General features: G+C 43.0%; 1 protein-coding gene across 15 annotated transcripts in view; it reads right to left on the minus strand.

The window, feature by feature from the left end:
- The window catches only part of RUFY1 (RUN and FYVE domain containing 1), a 95,274-nt gene that overhangs the window by 51,309 nt on the left and 29,236 nt on the right, over window positions 1-14,729 (minus strand). For 11 of the 15 annotated variants that reach the window (XM_035290771.3, XM_054251950.2, XM_078364773.1 and 8 more), the window contains 4 exons: window positions 10,712-10,885; window positions 7,899-8,016; window positions 2,949-3,050; window positions 136-259 (listed from right to left, as the gene is read on the minus strand). In XM_035290771.3, the coding sequence (XP_035146662.3) occupies window positions 136-259; window positions 2,949-3,050; window positions 7,899-8,016; window positions 10,712-10,871 (504 nt within the window). In that variant the 5' untranslated portion in view covers window positions 10,872-10,885. Of the gene's footprint in view, window positions 1-135; window positions 260-2,948; window positions 3,051-7,090; window positions 7,173-7,898; window positions 8,019-10,711; window positions 10,886-11,075; window positions 11,128-14,729 lie in introns of those variants that run through there. The other 4 variants (XM_008989451.5, XM_054251949.2, XM_054251953.2 and 1 more) reach the window with 3 other exon arrangements.

Below are 14,729 nucleotides of genomic sequence, written 5' to 3' on the forward strand. Positions count from 1 at the left end.
CTGCCCCTGGCCGGTCCTTTACCAGAGGGCTCTTTGCCATTGGCCCTTCTTTAGGTTTAATACCTGTCTGCAGATCCTCTGTAAAGTCCCTGGACTAATGAAGGTGTTTCACTTAGAGCCAAAATTTCACTTTACCTGAGAATCCAAGTCTTCTCCTTTTAGGCAGAGATTGGCATCGAGAACATTGAGTCCCACCAGCAGACCGACAATCACCATCCCTTCTTCCTCCATCATTAAAGCCTCAGGCTCATAGAACTCACTAAAAGAGATGGACAGGCCAGAGCACCGCTCACAAACAGCTTTGCCATCACCATTCCTTCCCCACCCTGCACTGCCTTTTCAACCGTATCCTGGAGACAGTAGATACTACTGTGGGTTTCCTCCCTCCCTTTCATTTCTGTTCACTGCTTCAAGGGCCACTTTTTCTTCTCTGTCCTCTCTTCTTCCGTGGCTTAGAATGGGCTCTCCCCTCCCCGTCTAAGGTTAACTCCTCCATGCGGACCCTGGACCCCAGTTGTTCTCATCTCCTCTTGGCCACTGTACTCCTGACTGTCACTCTCCCTTCCTGTGTCTCCAATGGCTCCTCTTCTGTGTTGATATGAACTACTTCTCCACTTACGCTCATATAAACAGGAAATGGGATCCCACATCCAAGCATAAAACTCCTTCTTACATCCCACTAGCAACATCTGCTGCTTTTACTTCCTTATTGCCCAGTTATCTCGGCCATTTGCAGTGGGGGGTCCATACCCTGTCTGTTACTGCTCTGGTCAGCAATGATTTGCTAATATACCAAATCCAGTGGCATCCAGGCTACTCTGGGTGTGTGTGTGTGTGTGTGTGTGTGTGTGTGTGTGTACAAGAACTTTTATCTTAAGAATTACCTCATTAGTGGGTGAGTATGATGGCTCACGCCTGTAATCCTAATACTTTGGGAGGCTGACGTGGGCAGATCACCTGAGGTCAAGAGTTTGAGACCAGCCTGACCAATATGATGAAACCCCGTCTCTACTAAAAACACAAAAATCAGCCAGGTGTGGTGGCATGCACCTGTAATCAGAGCTACTTAGGAGGCTGAGATAGGAGAATTGCTTAAACCCAGGAGGTGGAGGTTATAGTGAGCTGAGATCGTTCCACTGCACTCCAGGCTGGGTAACAAGAGCAAAACTCCATCTTTTTTTTTTTTTTTTTTTTTTTTTTTTTTGAGCTGGAGTTTTGCTGTTGTTACCCAGACTGGAGTGCAATGGCACGATCTCGGCTCAGCGCAACTTCCGCCTTCTGGGTTCAAGCAATTCTCCTGCCTCAGCCTCCCGAGTAGCTGGGACTACAGGTGTACACCACCATGCCCAGCTAATTTTTTTATTTTTAGTAGAGATGGGGTTTCACCTTGTTGACCAGGATGGTCTCGAGCTCTTGACCTCGTGATCCACCAGCCTTGGCCTCCCAAAGTGCTGGGATTATAGGCATGAGCCACCGCGCCCAGCCGTGAAACTCCATCTTAAAAAAAAAAAAAAAAAAAAAAAAGGCTACCCGGCATGGTGACTCATGCCTGTAATCCCAGCACTGTGGGAGGTCAAGGCATTCGGATCACCTGAGGTCGGGAGCTCGAGAACAGCCTGACCAACATGGAGAAACCCTGTCTCTACTAAAAATACAAAATTAGCCGGGTGTGGTGGTGCACACCTGTAATCCCAGCTACTCGGGAGGCTGAGGCAGGAGAATCGCTTGAACCTGGGAGGTGGAGGCTGCAGTGAGCCAAGATCATGCCATTGCACTCCAGCCTGGGCAACAAAAGCAAAACTCCATCTCAAAAAAAGAAAAGAAAAAGAATTAGTTTATTAGTAAAGTGAGAGATACAGTAATTACCCTGATATGCTCATTATATAGTATATACATACACATGGTACCTCATAAATATGTACAATTTTGTGTCAATTATAAATAAAAAATTAATTGAAAAAGAGTTCATTACAACAAAATCTATAACTCAAAGTTACTCAGTGTAACTGTACTCAAGAGTATGTGAAATATTGTAAATTATTATTTGCGGTGTAAAGATATGTTTGATAATGAGCTATGACTTGAAAACACTGAGAAACTTGGGTTTTAGGCTATGCTGTAAAAGATCTATTTCTCAATTACCTATTTTTATCTGTTTCTCAATTAAAGAGAGCTTTAACTCTGGAAAGAGTCCTCCCTCGTAAATTACCATAGTCTAGAGAAAATTCCTTTTATAATGATGTTTGCTTAGTTACAAATATAAAAAAATGAACCAGTCGTAAATTTCTGTAAACATTATACACTTATTTTATTTTTTATTTTGAGACAGAGTCTCACTCTGTTTCCCAGGCTGGAGAGTTACAGCGGTGTGATCTCAGCTCACTGCAACCTCCACCTCCCAGGTTCAAGAGATTCTCCTACTTCAGCCTCCTGAGTAGCTGGGATTACAGGCATAAGCCACCATGCCTGGCTGATTTTTTATTTTTAGCAGGGGATTCACCATGTTGGCCAGGCTGGTCTCAAACTCCTGACCTCATGATCTGCCCACCTCAGCCTCCCAAAGTGCTGGCATTACAGGCGCAAACCACTGTACCTAGCCTATTATTATTTTTAGACGGAGTCTCACTCTGTTGTCCAGGCTAGAGTGCACTGGTGTGATCTCAGCTCACTGCAACCTCTGCCTTCTGGGTTCAAGTGATTCTCCTGCCTCAGCCTCCCGAGTAGCTGGGATTACAGGTACCTGCCACCATGCCTGGCTAATTTTTGTTATTTTTAGTGGAGATGGGGTTTCACCATGTTGGTCAGGCTGGTCTTGAACTCCCAACCTCAAGCAATCCACCCATCGTGGCTTCCCAAAGTGCTGGGATTATAGGCGTGAGCCACCGTGCCTAGCCTATGTTCTAATTATTTAGCAAGCAAAAGATAAGCAAATATAGTTGATGAAATACCTTAAGAGATGTTTATTGTCTATAAGTACTTTCAGATAATCTGCCAGTTTCTTTTGCATGAGTGCAAGATACAGCCAAGCTCGGCCTCTTCCCACAGCTGTCCTAGAATTCAAACAGAAAATCAAACTATTGTGGCATAACGATAACACAGAAAAGAAACCGGATTTAGCCAGGAAAACACATATGATACACAGCCTTGTAAATGCAGAGGATACTCTAAGAATAGCTATTTGTGGTTGGGGAGGGATGCACATGGCCTGGGCAGGCAGAGAAAATGGCTCGCCACACATCTTTGGGTATTACTACAAATACAATTAGATACTATATTTGTAATAATACAATATCCGGGCTCAAACTCTTGGGCTCAAGCAATCTTCCTGCCTTGGCCTCTCAAACTGTTGGGATTATAGGTGGGAGCCACTGTGCCCAGCCAACTGTGCAATTTTCTAATGGCAATCTGCTTTGCTTATATTCAAAAAATATCACAGGAAGATATCAGGTCAGATTTGTACAATGGATAAACATTCTTTCAAAAGACTAATAGAGAACTTAGTATTGTTAAAGTGCTGAAGCTCATAAAATCTCTAAGGGGTTAGCTCAAAGGTACAACATTTTTTGAGATAGAGTCTTGCTCTGTCACCCAGGCTGGAGTGCAGTGGTGTGATGTCAGCTCACTGCAACCTCCGCCCCTTGGGTTCAAGTGATTCTCATGCCTCAGCCTCCAAGCAGCTGGGATTATAGGCATGTGCCACTGCACCTGGCAGATTTTTGTGTATGCAGTAGAGGCAGGGTTTTGCCATGTTGGTCAGGCTGGTTTCAAACTCCTTGCCTCAAGTGACTGGCCTGTCTTGGCATACCAAAGTACTGGGATTACAGGCATGAGCCACTGCACCTGGCCTCAAAGGTACAATTTTATGTTTTATTATTAATTGGGGTAAAATACATAGAACATAAAATTAACCATCTTAATCATTTTTAGTCTTACAGTTAAGTAGTATTAAGTACATTCACAATGTTGTGCAACCAATCTTTATTTTTTTTTTTTTGAGATGGAGTCTCACTCTGCCACCCAGGCTAGCTAGATAGAGTGTAGTGGCAAGATAACTCACTGGCGTGATCTCAGCTCACTGCATCCTCCGCCTCCCAGGTTCAAGTGATTCTCCTGCTCAGACTTCTGGCCTCCCAAGTAGCTGGGATTACAGGCACATGCCACCATGCCCGGCTAAGTTTTATATTTTTAGTAGAGATGGGGGCTTACCATGTTGGCCAGGTTCATATCTAACTCCTGACCGCAAGTGATCTGCCTACCTCAGCCTCCCAAACTGCTGGGATTACAACTGTGAGCCAATGCACCTGGCCCTAATCTTAAAGGCGTAATATTTCTGCATTCCAGCATTCTCTCCAGAGAAGTAGAAGAGAAGAGGAAAGAAAAGAGAGAAAAAGAAAAGAAAGGAAAAAAGGAACAGGCCTGCATAAATGTTAAAAGAAAAAAGGCCTCTCAAGTGCTGCTTGGTGAGACTATAAACTTTCCAACTTTTTTTTTTTTTGAGATAGGGTCTTGCTCAGTCACCCATGCTGTTGTGCAATGGAATGATCATGGCTCACTGCAGCCTCCACCTCCCAGGCTCAAGAGATAATCCTGTGTTAAACCTCCAGTGTAGCTGGGACAGTAGGCACACGCTATCATGCCCAGCTGATTTTTTTTTTTTTTTTTTGTAGAGATAGGGTTTTGCCATGTTGCCCAGGCTGGTTTCAAACTCTTGGGCTCAAGCAGTCTTCCTGCCTTGGCCTCTCAAAGTGTTGGGATTATAGGTGTGAGCCACTGGGCCCAGCCAACTGTGTAATTTTCTAGTGGCAATTTGATGACAAGAGATTACCAAAATTCTACATCTAGTAATATATCCTAGGGAAATAACTGAAGATGGACACAAAGATGTATGTTTGGGGATGGTTATCAGATCATTATCATGGTTTATGGTACTGAGAATTTGAAGACAGCTACAAGGGCTAAATTAGATATATAACAGAACATGATTTGGCCATTTAAAAAATGATACTGTAGATAAATATTTGATACACAAAGAGATTTAAAATCTATTACTAAGTAGAATACATGAAAAAAAGGCTACAGAAACAGTATGTGCACTTTAATGCTGCATTATTTTTGAATGGGTAATATCTTCACTTGGTTTAAAGCCTAGAAAGTAGGCTGGGCACAGTGGATCACGTGAGGCCAGGAGCTCGACACCAGCCTGACCAACATGGTGAAACCCCATCTCAACTAGAAATACAAAAATTAGTTCGGTATGGTGACTCATGCCTGTAATCCCGGCTACTCATGAAGCTGAGGGGCAAGAATTGCTTGAACCTGGGAGACAGAGACTGCAGTGGGCCAAGATCCATGCCACTGTGCTCCAGCCTGGGTGACAGAGTGAGACTCTGTTTCAAAAAAAACCCAGTATTAAAAGATATGTACTTGTCTCCTTGTCCTCTACCTTCCCATCCCCCTTCCCTATATATTAATATAGTGTTTTTTGTCTAAATTCATTTCCAAGACATGTTTCTACACATAAAAATGTTATAAATTATTTTTCCCTTTTTACAAAAAAATTGAACATGTTTTACATGCAGTTCTCAACCTACTTATTTCACCGAGTATCCGTCATCTTGAAAATCTTTCCATTATCAGTACACAGAATAGCTTTAGTGTGTCTTTATTGGACAGCACCATATTTAGCTGGGTTAAAAAAATCTAGGGTGGTTCTAATCTGCTGTTATAAATAACGACTGCAACAGACCATTCTGAACATATCGTTTTCATGTGTTACAGGGTGTAGGATAAAATGCATGTAAGTAGAACTACTGGGTGCAGGCGCATTTTTTTTTTTTTTTTTTAGACGGAGTCTCACTCTGTAGCCCAGGCTGGAGCACAGTGGCATGATCTTAGCTCACTGTAATCTCCACCTCCTGGGTTCAGGCAGTTCTCCTGCCTCAGCCTACAGTCCCAACTACTGGGGAGGCTGTGGAAGGATCACTTCTTGAGCCTGGGAGGTGGAGGTTGCAGTGAGCTGAGAGACTGTACCATTGCACTCCAGCTTGGGTGACAAAGACCTTGTCTTAAAACAAACAAACAAAAAACCAGCCAGGAGCAGTAGCTCATGCCAGCACTTTGGGAGACTGAGGTGGATGGATCACCTGAGGTCAGGAGTTGGAAAACAGCCTGGCCAACATGGTGAAACCCCGTCTCCACTGAAAATACAAAAATTAGCTGGGTGTGGTGGTGGGCCCCCTTAATCCCAGCTACTCAGGAGGTAGAGGCAGGAGAAATCGCTTGAATCTGGGAGGCGGAGGTTGCAGTGAGCCAAGATTCCACCACTAACCTACAGCCTGGGCGGAGGTTGCAGTGAGCCAAGATCCCACCACTAAACTCCAGCCTGGGTGACAGAGCAAGACTCCATCTCAAAAACAAAATAAACAAAGCACAAAGAAAACATCAGGACACTATTTGTCTGTGTAGGTGCTTTACTCTTGAGGGAGTGAGTGAGCTGGGCAGAAAGAGTATGAGAAATTGTACCATATAAAAAACAACTAAAGAAACAAGGCAGTAGACTTAATAGGCTCATGAAAGAGCTCATTAAGGCTGGCGTGGTGGCTCACGCCTGTAATCCCACCACTGTGGGAGGCCAAGGCAGGTGGATCACTTGCAGTCAGGAGTTTGAGACTAGCCTGGCCAACATGGCCAAACCCCAACTCTATAAATAATACAAAAATTAGCTGGGTGTGGTGGCACGCACCTGTAATCCCAGCTACTCAGGAGGCTAAGGCATGAGAATCATTTGAACTTAGGAAGCGGAGGTTGCAGTGAGCTGAGATTGTGCCACTGCACTCCAGCCTGGGCGACAGAGTCAGACTCTGTCTCAAAAAAAAAAAAAGGGGGGTCATCATCAAATAAACATTTGAAAGGTTGGCAGGTGAAAAAGGCCTTAAATATAAGCAACACAGGCTGGGCAGGCAGAACTGGCATAGAAGGTTTAAATCCAATCTTTAGAAGCATGCACAGGGCTTGGCAGCAATGGAGTTTCATGGGATTTAGAAGGCTTCAGGGTTTACAACCTGTGTCCTCTTCCTACCCCATCACTCACCTATCGAGGCACCATGGTCAAGTTACTTAGCCACTTTTCATCTCAGTTCCCACACTTGCAGATGAGGATACTAACAGCTATCCTAGAGGACAGTTGCAGAGGATTAAATGAGATAATGAAAAGGAATGTTCACAGCACAATGCCTGTCACAGAGCAGGTCCTAGGGTGGTGGCTGTTATTATCCGAAAATGGAATAGGCTGGTTCCCTAGGAGAAGGGTCAAATAAAGGCTGAACAGTCCAAGTCCCTCTGGAAAACTCTGCAGAGGGCTGTTTTGCATTGGCTCAAGGATCCCTAAGACCCTTTCTAGATGTCAAATTCCAAGAAGATTACTTATTTGTGTTCTGGCCTGTTTTTGACTTTGAGCCTAAGCATAGCTACCCCAAGGGCAAATCCAGACATGGCAAATAACTTGCTAGTCCTATCCTAACAAATTACAAATGTCCCTTGGCCTGGATGCTACAATCTGGCCCAAAATGTATTATTCAGAAAACTACCCACATATATCTGAAGCAGTGATTCCAGGTGTACCAGTAGCTCCTTTTCCTCCTGTGAGTGCCCTCTGGTTGACAACACCTTTACAATCAAAGGTGTCATTTGGCCTGTGTGGCAAGCAGGAATCACCGTCCCCATTTTAAAGAAAAGAAAACTGAGGCTCAGAGAGAGTCAAATCTTACTGGAGATCATGTCGATAATGAGCAATAGAGCTCTTTCCAATTAGAAAGGGCTTTATCAGCAAGGAATTGAAAAATGAGTAAATTGAGGAAGTTTTAAAAATCATCAAATCGGCATAACTATTTCTCACTCACTTTAATTCTGGCAGATTTCTGACACTAGTTGCTATATCTGATGCTTCTGGACAAAGTTTCTCCACCAGCTCCAAAGGACCAAAGAAAGATTTATTTTGGCCAATAAAACTCTTCTTAACTAAAAAGAAAAACAAAAGTGTTATTAATAAGAACAGGTTGCAAAATTTACTCAGGGGCCCACAGCCTCCCCCCAAAAAGTCAAGTGAAAGCTGCTAAACTTCATTGCTTTAATCCTTCTTGATTTTGTCTTGGGGACTGGGAGAGGCCATGTAATAAATTAGTCTCTCTGGCTGGACGCATAGGCTCAGCCTGTAATCACAGCACTTTGGGAGGCCGAGGTGGGTGGATCAAGAGGTCAGGAGTTTGAGACCAGCCTGATCAACATGGTGAAACCCTGTCTCTAATAAAAATTAAAAAAAGAAAAAAATTAGCTGGGCGTGGTGGCACACATCTGTAATCCCAGGAGGGATTACAGGAGGCTGAGGCAGGAGAATCGCTTGAACCTGGGAGGTGGAGGTTGCAGTGAGCTGAGATCACGCTGTTGCACTCCAACCTGGGCAACAGAGCAAGACTCTGTCTCAAAAAAAAGAAATGAAGTAAGTAAGTAAGTCTCTCTTTCTCTGGCAACAGAGTTTCCCTGATATACCTACTGTGCTTTCTCCAAGTATGTATCGCCCATGGAATAAAACAGCTGCCTCATATAATCACCTATAGAATCCTCCTTTTTCTTTCTTGATGGCAAAATCAATGATTGATTATTTTTTTTCCCCCAAACCCTCATAATCATCTGAACTGCAGAAATCGGTCTTCCTGGCTGGGCATGATGGTTCTTGCCTATAATCCCAGCACTTTGGGAGGCTGAAGCAGGCAGATCATTTGAGGTCAGAAGTTCGAAACCAGCCTGGCCAGCATGGTGAAACACCATCTCTACTAAAAATGCAAAAATTAGCTGGGTATAGTGGCGGGCATCCGTAGTCCCAGTTATTTGGGAGGCTGAGGCAGGAGAATCATCACTTGAACCTGGGAGGCAGAGGTTGCTGTGAGCCGAGATCACATCAATGACTCCAGCCTGGGTGACAGAGGGAGACTGCATCTCAAAAAAAAAAAAAAATTGGTCTTTCTGCTCCTAATATTGTCACCTGCCCACCATTACAATCTATTCTCTATATAGCTATAAGTTCTTTTAAGAACTTAAGTTAGGACACGTTTTTCCCTTGTTTAGGATCTTCCAAAGACACTTAGAATAAAATGCAACTCCTCACCGTGACCTTTAAGGGAATATATGGTCAAGCCTCTCCCTACTCCCCTGACCTCATGTCCTCCCCTCCTCTCCCTCAGTATACTTAGCACATCTGTTACCTGGAGTCTTTCTCAAGCTGAGAAAGGTTGGTCTCACTCAGGACCTTTGCATCTGTTTTATTTATTTCTTTTTTTAAGCTAGGAATGCTCCTGCTCCAAATCCTTGTATGGCTGGCTCTTTCTTCTCCTTTAAGTCTCTGGGCTCACATTTCACCTTCCCAGAAAGACCTTCTTCTCTCTCTTTTTTTTTTTCAGTTGGAGTTTTGCTCTTGTTGCCCACGCTGGAGTGCAATGGCATAATCTCAGCTCACTGCAACCTCCGCCTCCTGGTTCAAGAGATGGTTCAAGCAATTCTCTTGCCTCAGCCTCCTGAGTAGCTGGGATTATAGGCAGGCGCGCCACTATGCCTGGCTAATTTTGTATTTTTAGTAGAGACAGGGTTTCTCTATGTTGGCCAGGCTGGTCTTGAACTCCTGACCTCAGGTGATCCACCCAATTCAGCCTCCCAAAGTGCTGGGATTACAGGTGTGAGCTACTGCGCCCAGCCAAGACCTTCTTCTTTTACCCTATTTGAAAGGTTCCTTCTTTGGTTTTCTATCATTTAACCCATTTTGCTACCTTGAAAGGGTAGCATTTTGTAATTATGTTTGTTTCTACCTTTATTCTCCATCTCATCCTCTAGAGCATCACTGTCGAAGGCAGTCACAAGCCACATGTGCTACTGAGCACCTGAGATGTGGTTAGTGCAACAGAGGAACTGAATTGAGATGTGTTTTAAGTATAAGACATACAGTGAATTTTTAAGCCTTAGTATAAAAAAGAATGTAAAATTTCTCATCAACAAGGCTTTTAATTAATTAATTTTTATTTTTTGAGACAGAGTCTCTCTCTCTTTGCCCAGGCTGGAGTGCAGTGGGTCAATCTCATCTAGCCCCACACCAACCTCTGCTTTCTAGGTTCAAGCGATTCTCCCGCGTCAGCCTCCCATGTACCTGGGATTATAGGAGTACATCACCACATCTGGCCAATTTGTGTGTTGTTAGTAGAGACAGGGTTTCACCACGTTGGCCAAGGTGGTCTCTGCCCTCTTTGGCCTCCCAAAGTGCTGGGATTACAGGCGTGAGTCACCGCATCTGGCCTAATAAGGCTTTTAAATACTGATTATGTGTTGAACGATATTTTGGATATACTGGGTTCCATAAAATATATTATTAAAATTAATTTCAAAATATTTCAACAAATTAGGTTTTTAACCGTTTTTTTTCTTTAAATTTTTCTTTTATCCCCACAGAAAGGTATCTCATCTAACATTTTTAAAGAAACCTAGCTATTAGAAAATTTAAAATTGCCTATATAGCTGGCATGGTAGAATGTCCCTTCTGAGGACAGGAACCTTGTCTGTTCTGTACACTGCTGGCATTCCAGCACCTAGAATGATGTCTGGCATTGATTAATAAATGCTGAGCAAATATCTAGCCCGAATTTCCACGTTCCCAAACGCCCCTCAGGCTCACCTTTCAGACCATGTTTCAGGCAGTGCTCCATCACTATAAAGAACTGCTGCAAGGGGGCATGGTCCGCATCCAGGCTGCGGCCCAGGCTCAGAGCCGACTGGAGCAAGACCTTGATACTGAGTTTCATCATGTGCATCAGGTTAGCACGCTCCTCCATCATCTGGCACCTAGAACCTGTGGGGCAGGGGCAGGGGCAGGGACAGCTTCGTTAGTAGCCTGTGAGGAGGTCAGACTCCCGGCAATGGTGAGAAGACGGGTCAGGCAGGAGGCCAGGCGATCTGCTCACGGCACGGACGTCCTGGCGGGCAGATAGCCGGCATTGGCAGTAACTAGTCCCGGATCCCAAAAAACCACAGCCCCTCACCTGGACAGCGGGGTCTTGAGCCACTCGGCCTTCTGCTCCAGAGGCCTCTCCCAAGCGGCTCCGCGCGTTGCTACGGTGACGGCTTTAGCAAGACTGTCAACGATTGGCTTCTCCCAACCCCAGTCCATTTTTGACCAATGGAAGGGTGCTAACTACAGGAAGCCCTGCCCCAAGCTCTTAGAGGGCGTGCTGGGGAAAGCATCCCGCCTCCAAACATTCCTATTCGGCCAGTCCAGCTCAAGGCCACTCCTACGGAGCTAGTGGGCGCCATTTTGCATCCTCTGTCCAGCACTGGGGCAGGTGCACACCCCGCCTAGAAGCTTCTAGAGCATCCTCTCTTGCCCAGTACCTGCAGGGAAGCATTTTCCCCTCAGTTCCAGGCTCACTCAAATTGTTGTCGCCGATCTTTCGTCCACTACTAGTGTACAATTTTAGGTTTAACGCACATTTTTTTTTTTTTTTGGTAAGTAAAGCCGTTGGGGGGGTCAAATGAATTCAGAGACAGTTCCATTTCAATTCCCATTATCTTGTCGCATTGTTTTGAGAGTGTAATAAAGACTGTCTGCAATTATTATCGAATATGTATACGTGCTTGCCAAATGTTCTTTCAAACCCAGTAAGCTGGCATCTGAGAAACTAAAAATTTAGATCTCAAAGTGCAAAGCGTGGCCCTCCCAGGGGCAGGCGTGCACCTACGTTGTTTTAGAATTATTTGCCAATTGGATTGGGGGCTGGAGAATCATAATGTTTTTGGTTTGCAGCCCAACTACTACTGAGGTTAACCAACTTCTATTTATTGTCTCCTAGTATTCTGTGAATTGCTTGCTCAATTGACTTTCGTGTTGATTTGCTTGCCTTTGTCTTACTGGCCTGTATATTTTGGATATTAACCCTTTGTTTGCCTGTTTTATTTCACGAACATTTATTAATATGAACAATTAAAGAGCATATTTATACATACTATATTTTTTATACTTAACTACAGTTAAATCTAAAAGAACGATAATATTATGGCTGTGAACTTGTAGTAAAAATCTTAAATAAGTATTATTGAGATACCGGGGGACTAAAACTTGAAAATTATCTCAGCAAAACCCAAGAAGGTAGGGGTAGAGCTGCTGGGAAAGAAGAAACAGCCTAAGCATTTTATCTTGGTTGTGGAGAGGGTTAAAAGTGGGTTAAGCAAAGCATTTGGTTGGGAGTGGTATAATTATTTACTTATTTTTAAATTTTTTTTGAGACGGAGTTCTTTTGCTCTTGTTGCCCAGGCTGGAGTGCAATGGTGCGATCTTGGCTTACCGCAACCTCCACCTCCCGGGTTCAAGCGATTCTCCTGCCTTAGCCTAAGGAGTAGCTGGGATTACAGGCATGCACCACCATGCCCGGCTAATTTTGTATTTTTAGTAGGGACGGGGTTTCCTTATATAGGTCAGGCTGGTTATAAACCCCCAACCTTAGGTGATCCGCCTGCCTCAGCCTCTCAAATTATTTTTAAATTTCGAGAGAAGCCTCTGTATTACATCTATAAATTCTAAAACTTTAATGATTAGCAAAGGAAATATAACTTGTAAAACTTAAGAGAAGGGAGAAACCCTGAAGAGAGCAATAATCGAAAAATCAATAAAGATTTATCCTTAAAAAAGACAGCAAGCCAAGTTCCATAATCTAGTGGTCTTGAAATTGGAATACATATACAGTAGTCTTGCCAAAGCTAGGCATGCCCAGATGTTTTAAGGAACTCAATTTCCAGATTCCCAAGTTTCACAGGCACTCTCTCCTCCCTCTACAGAAGGGCAATTCACTCCCTAACCTGTCTTCCTCTTGATGCAGTGACCTGGGGTGCAGTAGGTCTCACACACCAAATGGAGGTGGAATTGCTCTTGATGATTAATAACCAAAAACGTTAAGACCAATCTTTTACTGCTTTATAGTATTTAGTTAAGCTTGGTCTTGGGGGAATAGGGGTGGTCTCTAACCCTCTATTTGGGTATACTGAATTTAGAAAGTTAAATTTTTTCCCCCAACAAATACATGTAATTATGTTCAGCCAGTCACTATTCATAATCCTAAGATGTGCCATTAGCTTGATGGCCATTTTCCATAACTTAAATGAGCCTAAACTGCAGCTAAGTTTTTGATGAAAATGGATCTGAAATACATGATTAAACTAAAAGTATTTTTGTCAAAAAGTATTGCATTGGCAAAGGTGAATGAAATAAGCAATATTTAGATGTCTCCAACCATTTTGAGTATTCTGGGTTAAACAAAGTGCCTAAGTGAAAGAATAAGAAGTGAAATTACCACTTGATAAGTCTTAATAAAACTTTTTTTTTTTGTAACTCCAAAAAGTTGAAAAATGTCCTTAATATGATTAGGTTGCAGGTCAGGTAATTTTCAATTATTTGCTTTAAATGAAAATAAGGGAACAAAAAATAATTTTTGGCAATAGATCAGTGTGATTTGGGGCATATAATTTGGAAAGAGTTCAAAGATGACCAATATTGCTAAAACAAGAAAAAAAAAGGGACTAAAATTGATGCTGAATTCTATCACACTTTAGCAGTAAATCATATATATTCATCTACAGATACATGCTAATTATAAAAAGCAACACCATTCATGTCGTTAAGAGATGCAATTCATTGGCTGAGTGTGGTGGCTCTCGCCTATAATCCCAACACTTTGGGAGACCGAGGTGGGCAGATCACCTCAGGTCAGGAGTTCAAGACCAGCCTGGCCAACATGGTGAAACCCCATCTCTACAAAAAATGTAACAGGTAGCGGGGTGTGGTGATGGGCACCTGTAGTTCCAGCTATTTGGGAGGCTGAAACAGGATAATTGCTTGAACCTGGGAGGCGGAGGTTGTAGTTAGCCGAGACTGAACCACTGCACTCAAGCGTGAGCAACAGAGTAAGATCCTGTCTCAAAAAAAGAAAAATGCAATTCAAGGAAAATGTATGTGTAATTCTTTATAAAATTATATTTATGTACTGTTATCAACATAGCATTACCAATAAACTTAATGGTATTCACTCTAGAAGAAAAAGTTTTTATACATTCGAGCTTTAGTCACAAGAAAAATTTATTAAACTTTATTTACATATTTCTTGATGAGACATAATAGGATGAGCAATAACACTTTTAAAAACATACAAATCTATTACATTAATTCTATGGCAGAATTGGGATGGAAAGTTCAATGAATAAAAAGGAAAATGTAAAATTTTCAAATATTAAATAACTTGCTATTTTAAAGATAGATGGTAAATACCAATTCATTAAGGTATTTACATACCATTTGATACATTTCAAAAAACAATGTAAGAGTTTTATTTTAAAAAGTCAATATATTAAACCAGAAAATGAATTCTAAGCAACTTTAAAATATGATGAAGAGGCTGGGTGCGGTGGCTTAACGCCTGTAACACCAGCACTTTGGGAGGCCGAGGTGGGAGGATTACCTGAGGTCAGGAGTTTGAGACCAGCTTGGCCAACATGGTGAAACCCCATCTCTACTAAAAATACAAAAGTTAGCTGGGCGTGGTGGTGCGCGCCTATAGTCCCACCTACACAGGAGGCTAAGGCAGGAGAACTGCTTGAACCCAGGGGATGGAGGTTGCAGTGAGCCGAGATCCCACCACTGCACTCCAGCC

Source organism: Callithrix jacchus, chromosome 2, assembly GCF_049354715.1.
Source record: "Callithrix jacchus isolate 240 chromosome 2, calJac240_pri, whole genome shotgun sequence".
Classification (NCBI taxonomy): Eukaryota; Metazoa; Chordata; class Mammalia; order Primates; family Cebidae; genus Callithrix; species Callithrix jacchus.